Source organism: Alternaria atra (assembly GCF_907166805.1).
Source record: "Alternaria atra isolate CS162 genome assembly, contig: 21, whole genome shotgun sequence".
Classification (NCBI taxonomy): Eukaryota; Fungi; Ascomycota; class Dothideomycetes; order Pleosporales; family Pleosporaceae; genus Alternaria; species Alternaria atra.
In genome coordinates this window covers 3,427,924-3,449,703 of record NW_025091319.1, presented here as the reverse complement: position 1 = coordinate 3,449,703, position 21,780 = coordinate 3,427,924, and the positions used below count along the sequence as shown (strand labels likewise).

At 51.0% G+C, this 21,780-nt stretch overlaps 9 protein-coding genes across 9 annotated transcripts; 7 read left to right on the top strand and 2 right to left on the bottom strand.

Moving 5' to 3' along the window:
- Positions 1-171: 171 nt before the first annotated feature.
- Positions 172-1,624, top strand: ALTATR162_LOCUS1561 (uncharacterized protein; the record flags this gene model as incomplete). The annotated part of the gene is made up of 2 exons (XM_043309158.1): positions 172-223; positions 279-1,624. The coding sequence occupies 2 exons, from the start codon at positions 172-174 to the stop codon at positions 1,622-1,624; spliced, it is 1,398 nt and encodes a 465-aa protein (XP_043165093.1).
- A 295-nt stretch (positions 1,625-1,919) lies between these two features.
- On the bottom strand, positions 1,920-2,813 carry ALTATR162_LOCUS1560 (uncharacterized protein; the record flags this gene model as incomplete). Its single annotated transcript, XM_043309157.1, has 2 exons — positions 1,920-2,576; positions 2,640-2,813. The coding sequence occupies 2 exons, from the start codon at positions 2,811-2,813 to the stop codon at positions 1,920-1,922; spliced, it is 831 nt and encodes a 276-aa protein (XP_043165092.1).
- A 523-nt stretch (positions 2,814-3,336) lies between these two features.
- ALTATR162_LOCUS1559 (uncharacterized protein) lies at positions 3,337-7,987 on the top strand (the record flags this gene model as incomplete). The annotated part of the gene is made up of 2 exons (XM_043309156.1): positions 3,337-3,399; positions 3,452-7,987. The coding sequence occupies 2 exons, from the start codon at positions 3,337-3,339 to the stop codon at positions 7,985-7,987; spliced, it is 4,599 nt and encodes a 1,532-aa protein (XP_043165091.1).
- Positions 7,988-8,405: 418 nt separating this feature from the next.
- Positions 8,406-9,581, top strand: ALTATR162_LOCUS1558 (uncharacterized protein; the record flags this gene model as incomplete). Its single annotated transcript, XM_043309155.1, has 3 exons — positions 8,406-8,564; positions 8,621-9,374; positions 9,469-9,581. 3 exons carry the CDS (start codon positions 8,406-8,408, stop codon positions 9,579-9,581), a joined length of 1,026 nt encoding a protein of 341 aa, XP_043165090.1.
- A 744-nt stretch (positions 9,582-10,325) lies between these two features.
- On the top strand, positions 10,326-11,059 carry ALTATR162_LOCUS1557 (uncharacterized protein; the record flags this gene model as incomplete). The annotated part of the gene is made up of 2 exons (XM_043309154.1): positions 10,326-10,506; positions 10,569-11,059. The coding sequence occupies 2 exons, from the start codon at positions 10,326-10,328 to the stop codon at positions 11,057-11,059; spliced, it is 672 nt and encodes a 223-aa protein (XP_043165089.1).
- A 604-nt stretch (positions 11,060-11,663) lies between these two features.
- On the bottom strand, positions 11,664-12,254 carry ALTATR162_LOCUS1556 (uncharacterized protein; the record flags this gene model as incomplete). The annotated part of the gene is made up of 2 exons (XM_043309153.1): positions 11,664-12,031; positions 12,083-12,254. The coding sequence occupies 2 exons, from the start codon at positions 12,252-12,254 to the stop codon at positions 11,664-11,666; spliced, it is 540 nt and encodes a 179-aa protein (XP_043165088.1).
- Positions 12,255-12,585: 331 nt separating this feature from the next.
- On the top strand, positions 12,586-14,840 carry ALTATR162_LOCUS1555 (uncharacterized protein; the record flags this gene model as incomplete). Its single annotated transcript, XM_043309152.1, has 3 exons — positions 12,586-12,598; positions 12,645-12,792; positions 12,845-14,840. The coding sequence occupies 3 exons, from the start codon at positions 12,586-12,588 to the stop codon at positions 14,838-14,840; spliced, it is 2,157 nt and encodes a 718-aa protein (XP_043165087.1).
- A 3,258-nt stretch (positions 14,841-18,098) lies between these two features.
- Positions 18,099-19,531, top strand: ALTATR162_LOCUS1554 (uncharacterized protein; the record flags this gene model as incomplete). Its single annotated transcript, XM_043309151.1, has 3 exons — positions 18,099-18,201; positions 18,251-19,120; positions 19,182-19,531. 3 exons carry the CDS (start codon positions 18,099-18,101, stop codon positions 19,529-19,531), a joined length of 1,323 nt encoding a protein of 440 aa, XP_043165086.1.
- A 633-nt stretch (positions 19,532-20,164) lies between these two features.
- ALTATR162_LOCUS1553 (uncharacterized protein) lies at positions 20,165-21,603 on the top strand (the record flags this gene model as incomplete). Its single annotated transcript, XM_043309150.1, has 2 exons — positions 20,165-20,267; positions 20,315-21,603. The coding sequence occupies 2 exons, from the start codon at positions 20,165-20,167 to the stop codon at positions 21,601-21,603; spliced, it is 1,392 nt and encodes a 463-aa protein (XP_043165085.1).
- Positions 21,604-21,780: the final 177 nt, after the last annotated feature.

Here is a 21,780-nt window from a genome sequence, read left to right as displayed (position 1 = left end):
ACCTCAACTTTTGGAGTTCGCGTCTGGCGACAGCTTCGCTCCAACACCAACACCTGCCCGCCCAACCACAGCGCCCACGTAGCCTCAGAGACCCATAATCAAGCGTCAATTGATCTAACACTCTACTATTGACCTGCTGCAACGCTTTGCGCATTGCGATAATCGCGCGCAATGAACATTCCCAACTCATCGGCCGCACCAGCTGCGGGAGAATACGCCGGAGGTATACGAGGCTCCACGAAGCTTTATACGGAGCGCATGCTAATCCAGGTTTATAGATGAGGTCTCTGCGATCGTCCTGGACCCCGGATACTCGACGGTACGCGCTGGATTCGCTGGCGAGGATGTACCCAAATCCGTCTGCCCTTCCTTCTACGGCCAGACGTCCTCAGGCGAACATCTCTTTGGCGAAAACGCGATACATGCGCCCATCGGCGGCCTGGATATTAAGAATTACTGGGGCTCAGACGGCATAGTAGAGGATTGGGATACCGCGACCAAGCTGTGGGAGCATGCTATCACGAGTCGACTCACCGGCGCAAAACCGACCGACCCTACGAAGAACGGGCTGAACGATGGCAACGACGAAAATGGAAATGGGGAGGGTATGGACGTGGACATGGAGGCGTTAGAGAACAACGAGAAGCCTCTGGAAGACAGCCCGCTGCTCGTCACAGAACCAGGCTGGAACAGCGCAAAAGCACGGGAGAAGTACATCGAGATTGCCATGGAGGACTGGGGCACGCCAGCTTTCTTCCTGCAAAAAACGGGTGTATTGGCTGCCTTTGCATCAGGAAAAGCGTCGGGCATCATCATCGACGTCGGCGCGTCACATACATCGGTTACTCCTGTACTCGACGGCATGGTGCTACGAAAGGGCGTTCAGAAATCCCCTCTAGCAGGAAACTTCGTTTCAGACCAGATACGAACGTCGTTCAAGCAAGCCCAGCCTGAAGTACCACTGACACCACACTACATGGTCAAGAGCAAAACGCAAGTCGACGCCGGCGCACCCGCCCAAGCAACCTACAAAACCTTTGAAACACCACCCAACGACTCGTTCCGTCTGAACGAAGAAGAGCGCATCCTTACGTCCTTCAAGGAGTCGGTTGTAGAGGTCTGGCCCGGACCCGGCCGCTTCAGCACAAACGAAGAGCTCGCAAAGAGCATGCCCGGCCGACCCTTCGAAATGCCAGACGGTTGGAACCAGGTCTTTGGTATCGAGAGGTTCCGCGCCGCAGAGGGTCTATTCGACCACAACGCCGCGCTTGCTAGCGAAACCATGCCCGCCCCGAAACCCGAGCAGACTATCCCAAGACTGGTCCAAGCCGCAGTGCAACAAGTAGATGCAGACCAGCGCCCGCTTCTCCTCTCCAACATCGTCGTGACAGGTGGCTCAACGCTCCTTTACAAGTTCAACGAACGCCTCAACTACGAGATCAATGCCATCTACCCCAGCACCAGGAACAAGCTCATTGCACCTGGTAGCGTTGTGGAGAGGAAGTACGCAGCCTGGATTGGCGGCAGTATACTAGCTAGTCTGGGAAGTTTCCACCAGTTGTGGATTTCGAAGAAGGAGTACGAGGAGCATGGTGCTGGTATTGTCGAAAAGAGGTGTCGTTAGGCAATGTGTTCTAGAGATGACAGATACATGACAGGAATAAGATGAAGATGTTGGACAATGTTGCCTGCAGTGAGGGCTTTAGATGCATTCTGTTTTGTTAGGTAACATAATACTCAAAAGATGCCATGACTGAACGTTGCCATCATCTAATGCTTGCTCTGAATGTCTGTGAAGTGGTTCATTGATCGTCATCATATTGCCTTTTAGCTATCCGGCTGAGAGGGCCCGTCTCTGGAACCCCGATTCGGCGCATAACACACATTCATGTTCGTAACGCCATGTCACCTATGCACCCCTACGAATCTATGTCCATGGTCTCGGCCGTGCCAGCTACATCGCCATCCTTGAGCTCATGTACGGTAACATACTTGCTGATCTCCTCCTTTGTGATGATCTTCTCGTTCAGCACCGCCGTGGTTCCCCGCTGGAACCTGTAGTTCCTCTGCTTGGGCTGCCTGGCGTTTGGTGTCTTGTAGTTCCTCATCAATGTGGTCTTGTCCTCTGTGATGACGGCTACGTCCACGTTGCTACCTGAACCCAGATCGTTCCAGATACCCGCCTCGATGGCGTTTGCGCAGAGTGTGACGGCGTCCTCCCTTGACAGATCAGACTTCCACTGTGTCTCGAAGACGGACATGGCAGCCAATGAACCCGAACCCATGGTGACGTACGGCAGCTTGTCGGTAGAACCGTGGGCGTGGACGGTGAAGAGATGTGCGCCGGTGGGGTCAACACCAGCAACGACGAGGTAAGCGCCAATGTGACCTTGGTGGCGGAACAGATGCTGCTTCAACATGGTCATGCAGGTAACGACGCGGGGCTTGCGGCCGGTGGAGAGGGCGTGCAGTTCGAGGTTCGAGGAGATGATAGCGGTGGTGAACTCAGTGTCGGCGGCGGTACCGGCACCAGCGCACCATATGTGAGGGGAAATGTAGTGGAGTTTCTCGCAGTTCTACGGTATATGTCAGACCAAGATGCATGGCGATTGCTGTGTCCATGACGGGGACAAGCCTACCTTGTCTGCTACTATAGGACCGCTGGTAGCTCGGGTATCTGCAGCAATTACCACACCGCCGTTGAAGAGACATCCCACAATGGTTGTTCCTGTGCTCGTCGCCTTTGGTAGCGGGATACCCTGGGCGTGGAGGGCCGCATTGCGGTTGTGGTTGGAGAAGTCGAAGCCGCCCATGGTGTGTGTGTGAGGCTACCGGTGAAGTCGAGGGTATTTGTTGCGGAGACGGCGTATATCTGCGTGTGTATGTGTGTGTGTGTATATGTGAAAGTTGCGAGTCTCTTCCGGGGATTGTTTTGGCGGCGGCGGCGATGGTGAGGTTGCGTAGCTGTCGTGCCTGGAGCTTGGGAATGGGCTTGGCGCGGCCTTGCAGCTCCACTAGCTCGGGAACTTTCTCAGAACAACAAAGCGCGTCGCTTCAAAGTGTCGAGCTAATGGTCGCATGCTTGTCGCTCAACTATCAGAGCGCCAGGCACTTCCTCCTTACATCACCGCCGTTTCAATAGTCTTTTAGTCTTTGGAACGCCTCCCGCCTAGCCTATAGCGGCCTGTTTGCTCATTCCCAACACACACCAACCCTGTTCACGCGCGATCGTGCACGACCTCCGATGCATATATGAATAAGCTGAGAACTCCTACGCGCGACACCAAGCCGAGCCTCCTACGCGCCAGAACCTGTTCGGCCTGCAAGTCTTGCAGAATGTCTAAGATTCCCGCGCCGGCTGTCGAGGCTGGGCCTGAGGTTCCAGAGGTCGAAACTGAGGTAGCTATAGCTTGCTGCAGACCGACATGCGACTGTACTAATCCAACCACAGCATCTAGGCTTCAAGGTCCTCAACCAAGGAAAACAAGGCCCCAAGAAGGTCAAGATCCTCCCCCAGCCATGGCCTACCGATAATCTCCCTCCTGCTTCCGCCAACCTGCTCTCCGTCGCCTCCAAACCCGGTCTTCTCGCTGCCGCTGGCCCCAACGTCCTCGTCATCACATCTACAGACACCTTGCGCAAGGCTTTCCAGAACAAGACTACCGCCGATGCCATCGAGAAGCCCGATGACCCGCGCCTCGAAGACCGCGACATTGACGTAGTAACAGACTACGCACCCGACATTACCATCTCCACTGCCAACCTACGCCATGTCGCTTTCTCTGCCGACGGAGACTTCTTGGTCACATCCGATGAAGCTGGAGGTGGCGTGGCTATCTACAGCGTCGCCGACGTTGTCAGCCGAGGCAAGAAAGATGCAGATAACAAACTGGGAACAGACACGACCATTCGCGCACTCCTACCAAACCCGTCTCCTGAATTCGAACAGTACTTCGCCATTGTCCTTGATTCTGGCAAGCTCGAAATATGCGACGTGGGAAATGGCGCCAAAAAGGCGATCCGAGAACACGACGTCAACTGCGCTGCTTGGAGCGCGCGTGGAAAGGCCGTAGTCTCTGGCTCCACTGATGGCACCTGCGCCATACACATGACCAGTGGAGAGCTAAGGGGTGTCATTCCTCGACCTCCAGATGTGGATGAGAACTACGAGGTGACGGGCGTGTCATGGCTGAAAACCGAAGAGTTCCTGGCTGTCTACTCGCTCAAAGAACAAGACCAGGACAGTCCAGAACCCAAGAAGTACAGCGTTATACAATCTGCCAAAGGTTGGGGATCCTTCACGTATCACTCATTTGCCTGGGATCCTCTCCCCGAGGCATTCGAACCTCCACGCCGCCTACTCCCCGCACGCATCTCGTCCACGCGCCTGCAAAACTGGAAGCCCGATCTCGACGATATGCTCATCATTACCTCCTCCCACGCAGACTCCATTGCGATACTAGCCTCGACAAGCAACAAGATTTCTCCACACCAAGAGAATTGCAACGAGCTTATGTTGGTGGGGGTTGACGACACCAAAAAGGCTCAGGTACCGCGAACAGCTTATGGAGACACTGAACTTGACAGCGTCTTCATTGGGGAGGCACTTGACCTGTCAAGTAAGGAGAAGATATTGCGCCCCATCCCCGCGTTGGAAGAGATCAACGAGGCGCCGTGGCCGTTGCCTGCATACATGGCTCTTACCCATGAAGGTCTTCTTTCGGCCTGGTGGGTCGTCTGGAATAAATCTATTGAGGCTGGCGAACGCTACCCTGGTCTCATCTTCAACAGTGAAGCCACCAAACACCCGTCTTCATCAACTCCGAGGGCTTCTACTCCTGCGTCAAAACTCCCCATCGCTACCTCTACCCCCTTTAGCAAGTCCGTAGGAACACCCGCAACCCCAGGAACATCAGGCATTCCCCAGTTTGGTAACACTGGAAATGGCTTCGGTACACCAACCCCCGCTCTGATGAAGCCTACACCTCCAGGCTTCGGAACGCCCGGGTTCGGTACTGCTGCTACTAATCTGCCTGCCCCAACGTTCGGCAAGCCCACGCAACCCGCATTCGGTGCTCCATCTTCAATCGACAAGCCTGCTCAACCAGCTTTTGGCGCGCGTTCTCAATCAGCTTTTGGTGTGCCTTCTCAGCCTGCATTCGGTGCTCCCTCTTCGATTGGTAAGCCTTCTCAGCCAGCTTTTGGAGCATCTTCTGCAATCGGCAATCCCGCAAAGCCTGCCTTTGGAGCACCTTCCACTGTGGGCGCTGCTGGTGGCTCCGGTTTTGGGGCAGCGGGTGGAATGGGAAACAAAGCATCGCCGTGGGGAGCGCCTGCACAATCCTCCGAGTCAAAATCCAATCCCTTTTCGGCCGCTGCTGGTGGCTCGTCCGGGTTTGCCAAGTTTGGAAGTACTGGAGGGTCAAACTCCTTTTCGAGCTTTGGAAGCAACAACTCCGCGCAAACCGGCTCAGGATTTGCATCACTTGGACAAGGGCAACAGAAGTCTGGTTTTGCGGGCCTGAAGACGGAGCCGAGCTTTGGTTCTACCGTGACCGTTGGTTCTGGTACTGGGTCGTCCCTGCCCTCTTGGGCAAACACGCCCGCTCAGCAGAGCAGCTCAATCTTTGGACAACCAGATAAATCCTCGTTCAACACGGCCTCGTTTGAGTCGAAGGAATCCGACACGAGCTCCGCAAACACGGACCGAAAGAGGGATGAAGCTACACCTACACCACAAACTCAGCCATCACAAGGTCTGTTCGGTCTTGCAGGTGGCTTCAAGCTCGGCACTACTTTTGCAAGCGATGGCACAGCCAAGGACGATCCAGCGAAGCCGGCGGCTCCTGCCAATGGCTCGTTCTTCGGTAGTGACTTTGCCAATATGCTAGGAAAGACAGGCATGAAGCCGCCTGCTACTCCAGCGAGTGAAGCTCCTCCACAATACGTCTCCACTACTCCAGCATCGCCGCCAAAGCCAAAGCCACTATTTGGTGAAACCCCTGCAAAAGAGAGCGCAACTCCCAAGGTTGCACCACCCATACAAGAGGCCGCTACTCCGGTGAATGACGCGCCTTTGCCACCAGACTTCACCAAGGCTAAGCCTTCGAAGTCTGACGATGCGCCTCTCCCTCCGGATTTCATCAACACCAAGCTGCCGAAGTCGACTAGCGATGATTTGCCTCCACTCGCCGGCAGTCCCGGCGTTGAAGTAGAAGCACCTAGTTCTTCCGTTGACGCATCTCCTATTGACAACGAGGATGAGGATGACCATGACCACGATGAGGAGAGCGATGAGGATGAAGATGAAGACGAGGAAGACTTCTCCGATGAGGATGAGGACGATGTTGAAGAAGCCGACAACACATTCCCGTCAAACAACGCATCAAAATCACAAGCTGCGAAGCCAGGTAACTGGACCTTCCAAGACAGTATGAATCAGTCGAAAAGTTTCTTCCCCCCTGCGCCGACTCCTCCCACCATGAAATCCGGCGCCACATCACAGTCGGGAAGCAACGCTTCAACCGCCCAGCCTTCCTTGTTTTCTCAACCTTCGAGACCTGCTGCCAACCAGCCATCGTTCGCAGGCTCGTCACTGTTTGGACAACAACCGACCAAGGGCCCTCAGTCATCAATGCCTGCGAAACCAAATTTTCCGCCTCCGGCAAACCGCGCCCAAGACCTTCGCTCGCCTAGTCCAGCTCGTTCAAGCTCAGCTTCTCGTGTTCGAAGAGAACCTCTGGTCGCACCGGGTGCTTCACTAAGCTCATCTATGCTCGGGTCCAAGCCACCTACGCCGCAACCACAGGTCTCCGATCTTGAAGACGAGGAAGATGAGCGGATGCGGGCACAGCTTGCGCAGCCGATTGAACCCAGCCGGAACCTGGAGGAGTTCGTCGCATACCAAAATTACACTGGTGGCAAGTCGCCTAGCAAGACCGGTCACGCCGCCCAGATCGAGTTGATATACAAGGACATCAACGGCATGGTAGACGCACTTGGCTGGAACGCACGATCCATCAAATCGTTCACACAATATCACCTGCAGCCTCAGTCCGATCACCAAATTGATCGACGTATGCTGGATGATGTTCAAGATGAGGGAGCTCATGGCTCGTGGTTCGAGAAGTTCACACTGTGTGAGATTCAAGCCTTACGGTCTCTTGAAAACGAGCTTGAGCAAGAGCTCGATGCTGGACGCGTACAAGACGTGCTCGTCAAGCTTACACAGCTTGCTCGCTTACTTCACGACAAAGCCAAGCTGATGACTCGTCTTAACGATATACGCCGCCAAATAATCAATCGCAAAGACCCCGAAAAGGCAGAAGCACTCCGCAAGGCACCGTTGCCGAAGGAACTTGCGGATGGGCAGAAAGCCCTGCGTAACGACTATGCCCAGTTATTGACATCGTTACGCAAGGCCGAAGATGCTGTTGCAGTGTTGCGCTCACGTCTAGCTTCGCACAACGCCCAGAACGGCAGTACAAAGGCGGTGCCATCCATGGAAGCTGTGAAGAAGACAGTCCTCCGACTGGCCAGCCTAGCCGAGCAGAAGAACAATGATATTCTCGTCCTCGAGGCACAAATGCGCAAGATCGGTCTCTCAGATTCCAGTCGTCCATCCTCATCCTCATCACGCAACGCCGGCACGCCCCGCCGATCTCGTGGCACTGATCTCCGCCGAAGCATTGCTGACACACCGTACACTACGCCGCCAACCAACCGTAATAAGATGAGTTTGAGCGAGCTCAACCGTCGTGCTCTCACCCCAGACGTCGAGGCTACGCCTACACCTAGCAAGGGCTATGGTTTGTTCTATACGCCCGAAGGCAGTCCGACAACAGGCAAAGAAATTGCTCGTCTGAGCGACCTGGTTGATGACAACATCGACAGCTTGCGACAGACCGCCAGGACGAGAAAACAGGTTGCTGAGGGTCTCAAGAATGCGCTTCTCGATCGTGGAATCAAGGTCACAAAGGTTAATTGAGGTGTGGTATTGTCAATACAGGTGTTGGATTATGATTGTGTATGATTAAGCGTAATTGTTATTTGGGACGTTTGGATAGCGATTGCATGCATATGGGACTGAAAAGGAAAATGTAATACACCTTGCATAGACATAGTGGGCACTGCAAACCATGGGTTCTCGCTACGTTTTAGTTGATATTGACTGACATCGAATCATTCTTCCTCTCGCTCTCACCTTCTCTAGCGGTCTGTAAATGGGTCGCGGTGCCACAGCGCTTAGAACCCACAGCCTCGTCCAGGCTGCAACTCCAGTTTCCTCATAATGCTGGATCTTTCCAGCACTGTTTCTCCATTCAATCGTAATCTGTCCGAATCGAACACTTTTAGATATTATGACCTCCTAGGGCATCGACTATAACAGCTAGTCTACACGAGGGATGGCTCCTCCTGCCCCCACCCACGACTACTACGTCACCTTAGAGGTGCTACCAACCGCGCTTCGTGATGAGATCAAGGCGTCGTATCGCCGTCTCGCACGATTGCATCATCCAGATAAGAACATCGGATGTCGATACGCAACCGCGAAGACCCAGCTCGTGAGCAACCGTTCTGAGAGAACAGTGCAACAGGAAGTTTGCAATGGTAACACTAGACACAGATCAATGCAGCATGGGAAGTCCTTGGAGACGCAGACAAGCGAGGCGAATACGATCGAAGTCGACCACAGCTAAAGGCGCCATCATTCGGCAGTCGACCTAGCCCTCAGCCTACGTCCACCCCACAGTCAAACTATCAACCACCCCCGCGTCCCGACACAACAGCTCAAGATGAAGCTCGTGCGCAAGCAGAAAGCGACAGAAAGCGACGAGACTGGTTAGACTTCGAGAGATCCCACGAAGAACAAATCCGACGATCTCAGAATATCATCAAACCCCTCGAAGCCGAAGTCGACCGTCTCAATGCGACAATTGATAACAATCGCACGAAACTAGCGAACGATGTTCCGTACGCCTGGAATTTCTTTGCATTCTTGAGTAAGAGACTGAGTGAGCAGGAGAAGAGCGAGATCAGGTTAGCCTCCATCAACGCGGACAATGCTATTCGGATCAAGCAGATACCCCTAGATAAAGCAAGAGCACAACTAAAGCAACTCGAAGACCAACTCACGCGGCGAAAGGTTCAAGAAGATAAACGAATAGCGGCTGAGAAGGCCCATAAGGCGAGTATGGAACGACTTGCAAGAGAAAGAGCCAAAGAAGCTCAACGACAAGAGTGGGCGAGACAACAGGCTGAGCGGAACAAAGCTGCTCAAGAAGCGGCAGAGCGTTTCCGGCAAGAGCAAGCGAAACAAGCAAGGGAATCTGCAGAGCGCGAGAGAAAGGAACGTGCGGCCTGGGAAGCAAGATGTAAAGCCCACCAAGAAGAAGCGGAGCAAGTGAGAAAACAAGCAGCAGACGAGGAGCGAGCGAGAAGACCAACTCAAACTAAGAAGAGCTCCAGTAACTGTAACCACAGACTTTGGTGGAACAAAGTTGAAGGTCATCACATCTGTGCGCACTGTACCCGATCATTATTCAAGTTTGCAGAGCAATGTCCTGGCTGCAATACTATAGCCTGCGCGTCCTGCCGGCATATGTTGAAAACTGGAGGCATTCCATCTGCATACAAAAGCGACAGGAACGGGAGTACGGGACAGGCGCGGCGTTGGAATCGCAAGGGCTGATACATCTGGAGTGGATTTCTTTGCGCATGATTTGGATTGAGGCATTTACTAGCACGCATGCTTTGAAGCGTACTCGGGGTTAGACTAGGTTAGCGATCGGCTTATAATGCCAGTTGAACCTTCGGTTCCGTGCTTCGGGGCATTAATGCGTCCGATCGGCCATTAGAGGAGTTACTGTGTAAGTCCTCATTAGGTATGGCATTGGGCGGCTTCGTTACCTAATCGTTCTCCCGTATCTAAGCCGGAGAACTCTGCTTTTAACCGGCATTTTTGATGACGATTCCTTCTTCTATGCGCACCCAGTCTAGACGTAGTATGGATGTGGAAGAACAGAATGAGATGTTTAATAAGCGACCTTTGACGATGTGTGCAGTTCCCACTTTGTTGGCCCGCCCCGCCTTCGGTCCATCCCACTACGTCAATGTGGGGTAAGCAGCTCATTGTATACGCGTAGCGTATAACATTCAGGTACCATAGAAAACCATCATCTCTCTCTTTCTCTTCTCACATTCGTCACTATTTTGAACTTCATACACAGGACACAAGTTCTGCTTAGTGTTTCTCTTGTTCACTCTGTTTTTTCTCACTGCTCTATACTCAAACAATAATCGTCGATTACATACCCAAACCCAAGATGTCTGAAAACGCTACTGAGGTCGTATACATGCCTATGAGGCCTGGTCTCGATCTCTCATCGGGTGAGGCGAAAAAAGTATGGGACTCAACCTTGAGTACCATTGCCAAACAGCCTGGTTGTAAAGCATTGTATTGGGGTCGACAGATTGAGAACCCGGATACCGTCCAGATGCTCGTAGGTATGTATTCACTTCATCACTGGTCAGCCGACCGCTGTTTCCACCTTGCTGATCGATTATAGACTGGGAATCTATCGATGCTCACAAAACTTTTGAGAAAACTCCAGGATACCAGCCCTTCGTGTCAAGAATAATGGAGAAACTGGTAGCCGGCGACCTAACAATGTTCCACGTAAAATTCCCGGCGGAACAGCCTGGATCCGATAACCCATTCACCATGCCTGTCACTGAGTGCTTGAACGGCTTCTTCTCTCCCGATTACCCACAAGACGAATACAGTTCCCAGTTCTCTAAGTTCTGCGCCCAGGCCTCTGAGATACCGAACTCAGGAGCTAAAGGCTTGATTGGCGGATGGAGTGTTGAACCGCATCAGCATGAGAAGCTTGGTGAGGGTGTTGACGGGAAGTTGTTTGCCGGGTTCATCGGATGGTCAAACGTGGAAGCACATATGGAGTTTCGTAAAACTGAGGATTTTGCGAGGATTATCCCATTGTTGAGGGACGGGATCAAGGGGATGAATGTTTGGCATGTTGCGTTCCAACAATACAAGTAAACAGGATACGATTATAGGATGGTTAAACGCAAACTAGTCGAAAGACGCAGTAAAGTAGATTTCTCTGGGTATACATACGTTGTCGTTGAAAGTTTTGACGCGGCTATAGTTCGATGTAGATCACGGTTGGCGTTTGCTCCTCAGCGCGTAGATTTTTGAGCCTTCCCGAATTGCGTTCGTCTTTGCTAAATCGGTGTCGGTTGTTCCGTGAGTCCACAGACGCACCAGCTTTCGAACATCAGCCTCCAGAAAGCCCACTAACAGTATGTAGGTAAAATTTGGGTGCTCATTGCAAGCTTGCCTCATTCAATCTTCTCCGGATTACTGCGTAGTCCGAGAATGCTTAGGGAACAGGCGCGCTGTGCAGACAGCCCACCCTGGATAAGGACTGCATATACTAGCGCTCATGGAAATAAGATCGCCAGATTGTCGACAAAAGCGCGGAAGGCTCCAGAAACTAGTGGGAAAACTATCGATCCCCATTTAAACACTGACAGTACCGAAAATGCATAACAGTCGCTTATCGACCGATAGAACTCCTCGAGCGCCGCGTGCCGGTTTCTGGATAAGCTTTCGAGGCCGCGGTTGAAACAGTCTCCTTCGCTCACGACATGCCCTTTGGTGGGAAGCTAGACTCCTTCCTGAACCCTCCCTTCGAGATCCTGGCAAACTTGAGCGTGGCGAGCTGGGCCCACTGACCGTTCCATTCCTTCAACTTCCTCAGGTTGATAACGTCCTCAAGGTCCGGTACCCAGAAGCCGGAAGCATACTCGTCCTGCTCGGTTTTCTGGTTAATCTCCAGCAGGTTTTGACGCGTGCTTGGTGGTCGTCCCGGACGACGTTCTGCTTTCAATTTTGCCAGCTCTTCATCATCGCGACCTAGGTAGTCTTCGATCATAGCCTGGACTTCGGGTACACTGAGTGGTGATTCGTGCTCTGTGGTATATGATTGGAACGATTTTATTCTTAAAACTGTCACGCGTTAGCTATGATATATCAACCTACTGGCAACTGTATGCATACGGTATGGACGATTTTGGTGTTCTCGGACTTTAGTAAGGCGGTTGAGCTTGTCGTCTCTTTGCGCTGCGCTCTGTAACCGCTTCGTGTCCCGACTGCCTTCATGAAGATTGGGATTCTTGCCCTTCTTCTTCGTAATCTTCTTGTGCACTTTGTCGAGGCGATTGCTGACCATTTTGAATGTTTGATGTTTGATTTGGTGCTGGTGCTGGAGTAAGAAATTTTGGATATCCGTCGGCGCGTCGGCGTTCGGAATCACGCTAGTTGACGGATATAGACTAGGGCATGTGTTAGCGGGGCGCGTTCCTGTCATCTCGTGTACCCGCGATCAATGACTGCTCCACACTTTAGATCGTGAACGCGCATCCTTTTCTCTTGTCTTTAGTGTACAAGTGTACAAGAGCTTCTCTTCTCCTATCGCCGGTCCACGACGACAACATGTTGCGGTAGTTGGTGCGTCTCAGTCCGTTGTATAGGCCGGACGCGTGAGCGGCAAAGGGTACAAGATGGGTATCTCAGGTCAGTACACCCAATCACTCCCCCTACAATGCTAATCCCGGAAAAGGCCTACTTCCACTACTTAAATCGGTTCAACAACCATGTGACCTCAAGAAATACGCTGGCAAGACGATTGGCGTGGATACGTATGGCTGGCTCCACCGAGGTACCGCAGCCTGTGCCGTTGAATTGGCGCTCGAGAAGCCGACGACCAAGTATGCATTAATGCGTCGTGTATATGACGCCCATATGCTAACATAATCCCAGATATGTCGACTTTGTCATGCACCGCGTCCGCATGCTTATCCACTTCGGCGTCACACCCTACCTTGTATTCGATGGAGACAACTTACCAAGCAAAGCTGGCACAGAAAAGGGTCGGAGAGAAAGGAGAAATGAGGGCAAAAGACTTGGATTGGAACTCCTGAAGGTCGGCAAGGTAGCCCAAGCGCAACAGGAACTACAGAAGAGCGTGGACGTGACACCCGAGATGGCGCGGATGGTTATCGAAGAGCTGAAGCACCACAATGTTCAGTACGTCGTCGCGCCTTACGAGGCTGACTCGCAGCTGGCATACCTGGAGCGGAAGGGCATCATCGATGGGGTCTTATCCGAAGATTCGGACCTGCTTGTCTTTGGCGTCAAATGTCTGATAACAAAGCTTGACAAATGGGGAGAGTGCATCGAGGTCAACAGGAATCACTTCACCGCCTGTAGGGAGGTTAGCTTGGTGGGCTGGTCTGACGCTGATTTTCGAAGAATGTGCATCCTTAGCGGCTGCGATTACCTACCAGGTATTGGTGGACTGGGCCTCAAGACTGCCCACCGAATGCTACGAAAGCACAAGACTGTCGACCGTCTTGTCAAAGCTGCTCAATTTGACGGCAAACTCAAGGTGCCAGCTGGGTTTATGGCATCGTTCGATCAAGCAGAGAAAACCTTCCTCTACCAATGGGTCTACTGTCCAGTCGCAAAACAGCTGGTCAATCTTACGCCACTCGAAGAGGGAGTCAACCTTGCCGATATGCCTTACATTGGAGAGGAAGTACCTTCACATATCGCCATGGGTGTTGCACAGGGCGATCTATACCCACGTACGAAACTCCCGATGAACATCATCAGCAGCAGTAAACCGAGCGGAAAACCTCTTGTCCCCTCTCGCAGAGCCTCAGCAGTCGTCCAGACACCGGATGCGAAAGGTATGAAGCCGATCGACTCGTTCTTCAAGGCCAAGCGTACCCCTTTGGCGGAGTTGTCTCCGAATCTGTTCACACCATCACCAAGTCAGCAAGTCTTGTTGGAACAGCAACGAGATTCCAATAGTTGGGCTGCGGTACCTGCACCAATCTCACGCTTGCGACCGCAACCGCCAACGCCAAGTACGGCGCCTCAACCACCCCGACGTACGATGACTGATCCAACTACCGGTCGACGATCGGTTCCGCATCCTTCTAAGAGACAACGACTGTGCTCCGATTCCGTTTCCGAGACCTCTACTGCAGGCGGTGAGGGTGTCGTCAGGAGTCAATTCTTCACATCTTCCATGCCAGAGCCAAGCCCAACGTTACACCGAGCGAAGAAGAGTAGGAGAAAGACCGACCAGGATTTCGAGCTCTACTCCGATGACTCCATTCAGGAGGTTATGGTCGAGGTGGTTGATCTAGAACAAGCTGCGGCTGAACCCAAAAAGAAGCTCCGTGTCTTTAGTGATACCCAGTCTAGTGTAAGAAGCGACTCACAATCAACTATCTTCTCTAGAGGCAGCACTGCGCAATCCCAGGATACTATCGGTACCCTCACACCGGCATCTTCGCCAGAACCTGAGACGGTCTTTAGCGCTGCAATCTCATCCCAGATGAGTGAACTGCGATCGAAGTTCACCTACAAATCTCCCTCACCATCACCGGGGGTACCACGAGCCAACAAAAGCCGTCTAAACCGCCGACCTACTGAGGCCTGGCAACCTACACCATCTCAGGAATCCGTACCCACGTCCGTTGCCGTGCCTGGTATAGAATCCATTCTCCCTGGAACACCATCCAAGAAGGGGAAAGGAGTTGAACTCACAAACTCTACACGGACTGCCACGGAGGCCGAAGTGTTTGTAGCCGCGAGCTCACCACCTCCTATGACGCCTGCGAAGAGAAGGAGATCATCACTGAAGGGGAGCGAAGACCTCCTTGTGCCGGATAGCGAAGCCGAAAGTGAGTGCTCGCCCCGAAAGCCGATGTTCAGCCTCAAGCGATTCGCGTTTGCCGGTTAGTTTCAATTAGCGTTGCATAACTTTAACATATCGTTACAATGAGCGTACGACTCGCAGTACTGTTGGCGTTTTTGCGATTAAGCGTGTTTGGTTTGGTTGCAAGGCGCATTCGGTCACGACCATGGCAAGCAAAGACACGAAGTATCATAACATGTATCTTCATTTGGTAGTATACCCTCAATACTTATCTGTTTTAATGACAGCCGCTACATATCTGCACCCCTGCGTTCGATAATCTGGGTACGCCAAAGACCTTGCGAACCATGGACAAAGACACAACAGCGCTCACGTTTATTACATTCACAACACTAATTACGGCCCTCAACATCTTGAGACAAAGCACCATCATCACGATCATGTAGTGGTCATAGTGCATCATCAGTGCTTCTTCGGCGTGGCTTTGTCCTCCATCTCTCGTTCAATAACAACAATTTTCTGGTTTAAATACTACACAGTAATATATGGTTGAAGTTAATGGTTGAATGAGTGACGACGGTGTAGCGCAACATAAATGGTAGCTCAGACAAAAGCACATGTTTTGAAGAATATAGAAAAGCCTGCTAGATTGAGCAACAGTACCAAAGCGACTTCAATCAAGTTTAGTAGCGACAAAATCCTCGGCGAAATCCCAGTCGATATGATATTCGTCCTCATCATTTGTCTTCGACCCACGCTTTCATGGTGTTGTTGCGAGCAGTTGGGTGGACGAACGTAGTATTAAGCAATGTGTCGATTGCTACATGCACATTAGTACAGGCGTGAATGAATACAGGTCTCCAGCGCAAACAGGGAACTTACGTAGTAGAACTTCCATACCACTAGGCATTCGGAACAGCGCACACTGGGTCACGAGTTCGAGCTCAGAGCGCTTCTTCGTTGCGGGACGTATATCTGGGGCTCCTTTTTTGCCTATCATTGTCATTTGGTCATTGAAACATCTACCGTGCGGGTTGTTGTAAGCCTGGCAGTATCGAACGCCAGCTGCGGCATGGTTGCCGAAGCCGATGATGAATGAGCACAGCTGGCTACTGCAAAAATTGCTGTAGTACTGTTAGATGATATTTCCGTGGTCTATACATGATAAATTCGTTGGTTTGGCTGTTGCAACTCCGCTTCGGTAAAGCGTGAACTAACTGGCATTGTGCCTGCTTATGACGCATTTGGAGACCTGGTCACCTTTGTTGGCATCTGATGTACTTGCGAATGGATACTCATCACAGTTCTCTCCAGCTCGCGGATTGCCACCATTAGTCTACAAAAAAGTCAATGAATGATTGTGCAAGGCGCGCCCAGAAAGCCAGGGTCTTAAACTGCAACAATTGGGTCTAGGAAGACAGCCAGCGGACCTTTGACGGGCCTTTCCGATATCACTGTCGCGTCTACCGGTACCACCGTAGCGATCATACTTCAGTGTTGCTCCGAATGATGATCAAGTACAGTAAGCGCCACAGCACATATTGTTGCAGATGTCTGAACGAAGATGAGCAAAATTTATACAGAAGGAGTTGAATGGTTACCTTGAAGGTTGTCTGCACAGTTGAGGATCATGCCAGGCTTGCGGAGCCCGGAGCCTACGAGGCTGGTAACTAAGGGAATCTTGAATACCATAGCTGTGTATTGCATGATGAGTCTGGAAATGTCTTTTGTGCGGCATATCAGAGAGTGAAACCGACACCTATATACTCATGTTCGCCCCTATTGATCTAATAACTCTACAGGTCGCCTGAATTTGTGAGTCTTTTTACTCGGACAGACTGAAGTATGGTGGGTCCAACTGTTTGCATAAGTCGAGACATGATCTCGGAACCCGTCCAAAGATCTGGCAAACCTTAGTTGAAAAGCTTTGCTGGTCCCAGGAAGCAGCCGGACTTGCTGTACTTGTATTCCCGGAATGTCTTGGTCCAAGATACACTATCTGATCTCACCGGTACAAAAAGGTCGACGCTGACACTCAAGACATGAACTCAGGTCATTCTGCAAGGCTGTTTACTTGTTTGCTCGAACATTGAGACTTTAGCGTGTAGATCGATTGCATGATGCTGGGGCTAGTGATAGCTGAGAAGAGACGCTGCACTCTTTTGACCGTGGCTGGCGACACGTTTAGAGATGACTTCAAAACAAGCCGAACATGTTACTAAGATTGACGAACCCAGTCACCCCACGAATGCATGATCGGCGTTCTTAGAAGATCAACAGTTTCTCACTAACCACATGTCTGCGGGTTACAAAGTCTCTGAGCAATTGAAGATCGATCCGGTCGTCATACACTGATAGTTGCTGAAATCTCACTATCGGACAAGTTGATTGGACAACCAACTATCCGAAAGTAGTGCATGGCGTTTTCGGAATGTGAGAAAGAACAAGATGGCAAAATTCATACTTGGACTGGAGGTTCGGCGCGTCAGTGAGGGTCCATGATGGTCAGTCTCTGACATCACAACAGGTATCTACGCGCTTTTCTACATTATCTTCTGAGCTCTGTACGACGTACCGTACATGTGCCTCACCTGCTGATACTACCGTATCGCGCGTCAGTCACCGATGCCAGAGCAGATAGTGAAGGATACGAGCCCAGCGCTTATGCCGGAAGTTGAGATGGTAGCGAAGGTGAACGCAGGAAAGGCTTGGGAAGAGGCCGAATGAGCGGGGAAATAGCTCAGTAGCACTATCAGGCGTGTATGGATCGAACTCTCCGGACCACGGGTTGCTTCCGGCAGATGTTGTACGTTCGTTCGTCCGTCAAACCAGTGGTCATATTTGCGCATCATTAGAGGAACGCGATTGGTGCTGTCCGATACGGTAGTAATGCGCCATTGTTCGAGTCGGATATGTATCGTAATACTGAGCTTGATACTACTGCCATATCATCGCTTCTCATGGATGATATTGACAGCCTGACGCGTGTATTTACTACGTTTCCTTCTTTAATCTTCAACCCACTAGCACACGCTTCAATATTTAATAAAAAAATAACACAAATAACACTATAGATTGCTTAGGATCTTATGCTGATCAAGAAAGTGGCCTTTACCTATTCATTTACCCGCCAACTTGTTGGGATTATTGTGATCGCTGACCGACTTCTCAAGTAAGAGTCACAACCCGAAGGTGAAGGCGGATTAGAGCCCCACAGACCATGCAGGTTACCTCATACAGAATCTATCATCATCTTTGACGACCTAAGAAGTATCCCCCACAAAAATATTGAGCGGTTCTCTGCACAAGTGTTCACGATTGGTAACTCCTGGGGAACTCGACATGCTGCTGTTGGACCTACCCCTGGAGGTCTTCGAGGAAATCATAGCGGCTCTTGCAAAGAAGTTTGGGCAGCGAGATGTCGTACGATATCGACTTATTTGCAGTAAGTGCAATACATAAGCCCAATACTCGAAGATGTTGATAGAAAGCAGAAACGTTCGCAAACACAATCAGGGCTTACATTCTTTCAGCCACTGTTCCAGTCAACCTCGCCAAATTCCTGGAGAACACTCACTCCACTCGTCTTTTCGAAACATATGGTGGAGAGATACTCCATAAGGCTGCTATGCGTCGCCAAACAATACGAAACCAAGTCATCGACTTCGTCCGAGCTATAACCAAAGCGTCCGAACCAGATCCTACACTCTATCCTGCGAGAATGATGGTCGTATGCATGTGCATGATGGGACTGGAACCAAAATATCTGCACAAATACATTAAAGGCACCGAAATTGTCAACAAAGAAAAGCGACCGTGCTCCCTCAAGGACATGATGCCCGCTATTGCTGCCGCATCTGGGGATACCGCGCTGTTCAAAGAGCCCAATCTTACCCCAGCTATGCTCCTCAAGCAAAGTCACGACCTCTTGCCAAGTGCACTCAAAGCTGCCATCGTAGCGGAACAGTATACGGTGCTTGAGCGTATACTCGGATATCTCCTAGACAATGTCAAGGGCAAGCGCAAATCCGGTTCATGGAAGGATATCCGAAACGCTGCCCGGAAGATTGGCAAGGCTCTATGCATAGCCATACGCTTGCACAAGAATGTTGCTGGAAACATGTTATTCGACTTTCGCGATAAAAACGAGCTCTTCGACAAGTTTGCACCTGTTGAACTGGGTGATTGGCTTGTCAACGATGCTGTCACGTACTGCAATACAGCTTTGTTGTATCGCATCTTGGAAGTCGATAATCCCGGGTTTATAGCGCATGTCAAGGACGGATCCAAAGCACATTACAGCCTTGATCTTCAAACTATGGAGACTCTGCACAGGCGAGGTGGAACTGAAATATGGAACCTGCGTAAGTGTACCTGTATGGACTTCATGTGAGATGTATGCTGACTTTATATAAATACATCTAGTACTCCGAGATGGTGTCATAGGACCAAATAAAGTCAACTTTGATAAGACCCCGCTCCAATGCGCACTTCGGAGACGACGATACGACATTGCACACATTCTCATCGAAAACGGTGCAGAGATCGACAGTATCACGCCAGATGGAAACAATGTCCTATGGAGCGCGGCAAATGATGGCCACGTAAAGGACGTCGAGTTTCTACTCGATCACGGCGCGGACCCTAATTCTCATGGGGAGAACGGCGAATCTGCAATTGCAACCGCGGATTCGAAACTATATGGCAAGTGTCGTTTCTTACTTGAGACAGTAAGAGACCACGGAAAGGAGGATCTCAAACGTCCTGATCTATAGGAGAAATACGAAAACAAGATTTCCTTCCGGCATTGGCTTGGCTAGTGTTGACAACTCTCGATTTGCCGAAGCAACAACATCGAGCAAGAAGACAGGGTAGTACCGAAACTCTTAGTGGCAGAACATATTACGGAGAGATCGGTTTTATTAGTCAACTAGACGGCTCGGAGCCTGACTGTGACGGCGATTGCTGGGTTGTTGGTGAATCAATTGTGGGTGCTATCACCAGCACTGGAGTTCATCTCTTTGCTATGATCAGTCAGCAACCACGGGCTTGAATCTGGGTCTCATATATATATCAAATGCTTGCTCTGCTTTGGTGAGATGTCTCCAATGGCTTTCTTCCATACTTTACGCCGTCCCAACCCCGGTAGATGTCGAGAGGTACCCAATAGATTCCTAACAAGTTCATTCATGGCTTGAGTTTTTAGCGTTGAACACTAGCATATTTGGAGTTTACAAGCTTGTAATAAATTGCAAAAATTGACTAACAAAGTGTTCACCGAAGAAAGACATCGAGGTTGTACAAGTCGTAGAGGTTGTGGTGGCAATTACCTAAGTACCGCAAGCCCCACCATCGCGTCACTAACTGGCCACACCTCTTTCCCTCCTATCAAACATCAACAACATACCATGAAACTATTAGATATTCCGACAGAATTGATTCAACGGATCATCAGCTTCTTGGTTGGCGAAATTGGCCCACTATGGGTATCCGACTACCGACTTGTCTGCAGTACGCCGCAATGACACGATCGGCGTAAATCCAGCTTATGCGCATAGAACTATTTGCCCATGAGATCCAAGAAGATGTCTTGAAGCGACAACCACTCATCGCATACTCGGAAAATGAGCGGAACCTACCCAGTCCAGTGGACCGCCACATCTTCACCGCCATAGATAACGCGAGGTTTGAGAAGCTGTTTGCTCAACATGGTGGCACCATCATAAGTCATGAGGCCCTCCGACGACAGAAAACGCCTTTGCCAATAGTCGAATACTTGCGGACACTCACTGATGCCATATTGGAACCTGAAGAGATTGATCTTTTGGGCGACTTCCGAAAGCAATACATGGTGCAGATATGCACGGCTCTGTCCAGTGTGTACTACAAGCAACTTCGATGGCGCCTGTTCCTACGCGACTACTCTGACCTTCAGGAGCCAGATATCGAAGATGACTTACCCGCAGCGTTGGCCGCAACGGGGAAATTGACGAAGCTTCTAGAACTCGTTGCGGACAGCCCCGACCGCTTAAGACAAAGCTGTTCCTGCTTGTCCAGTCCGTTAGAGGCAGCTGCAGCGTGCGATCAAGTGGAAGTGGTCAAAGCTATCATAACAGCCTTCTCAGCCTCAGACCGAGAAACTCACAAGTTGTCCCGACCCGCCAACGGGGCCGGGCTTATTGCTGCGATGCGCAAAGGGGCGAGGCTATCTGGAAACGTTCTGCTTGATGAATGCATTCTTACATCGCGAGTCAAAAACTCCAGTTGGCTCCACTTGACTAAGGAGGTGGCGAGGCATGCTGACAATGGATTTATGAAGAGACTGCTGGAAATGAACAAGGACGACGATGGAAAACTTGCGGGACTAAAGAAGTATGAGGCGGAGTACGTGCTGCAGGAGGGCAGTTGTTCGGTCTTACGCGCAATCATTCAGGACGGTTACCTAGATCCCAACGGAACAATTGGAGACTCGACACCACTTACTTTAGTGATAAGACACCATCGTTACGACCTCGCTCGGGTACTTGTTCAACATGGCGCCTACGTTGATAGCATACCCAACACTGGAGAACCTGTGACCGCGTTGTGGCATGCAGCTAAAACGGGTTATCGCGGATATGGCGACAATACCTTGCCTGGAGTCAGGTTTCTTTTGAAACATGGAGCGGACCCGAATTTTGGAGGGGACTGGAGATCTCCGCTTCAAGCCGTGAAAGGGTTATGGCCCGATGTGGGTTACCTTTTACAGCAGGCAAAAGACAATGGCCGCGATGTTGTACTAAATCTGGAAACCTGGAGGAAGTACCAAGACAGATCGGCAGGGGAAGTGCGCATAGTGATTGACTAGAACCGGTCTTGTGAAGAGTCTTTCAAAAGGAGCATGCGACAGCTGGTAAACACAGAAGCTCGTGTCAATTAGACCGAAAATGAAGAATACGCCAGTTCCAAACGGAAAGTTTCAATTGGAGATAGCGAAGAATATCCACCATGTATTCATGTAGGGCTCGAACCACCGCTGATGAGC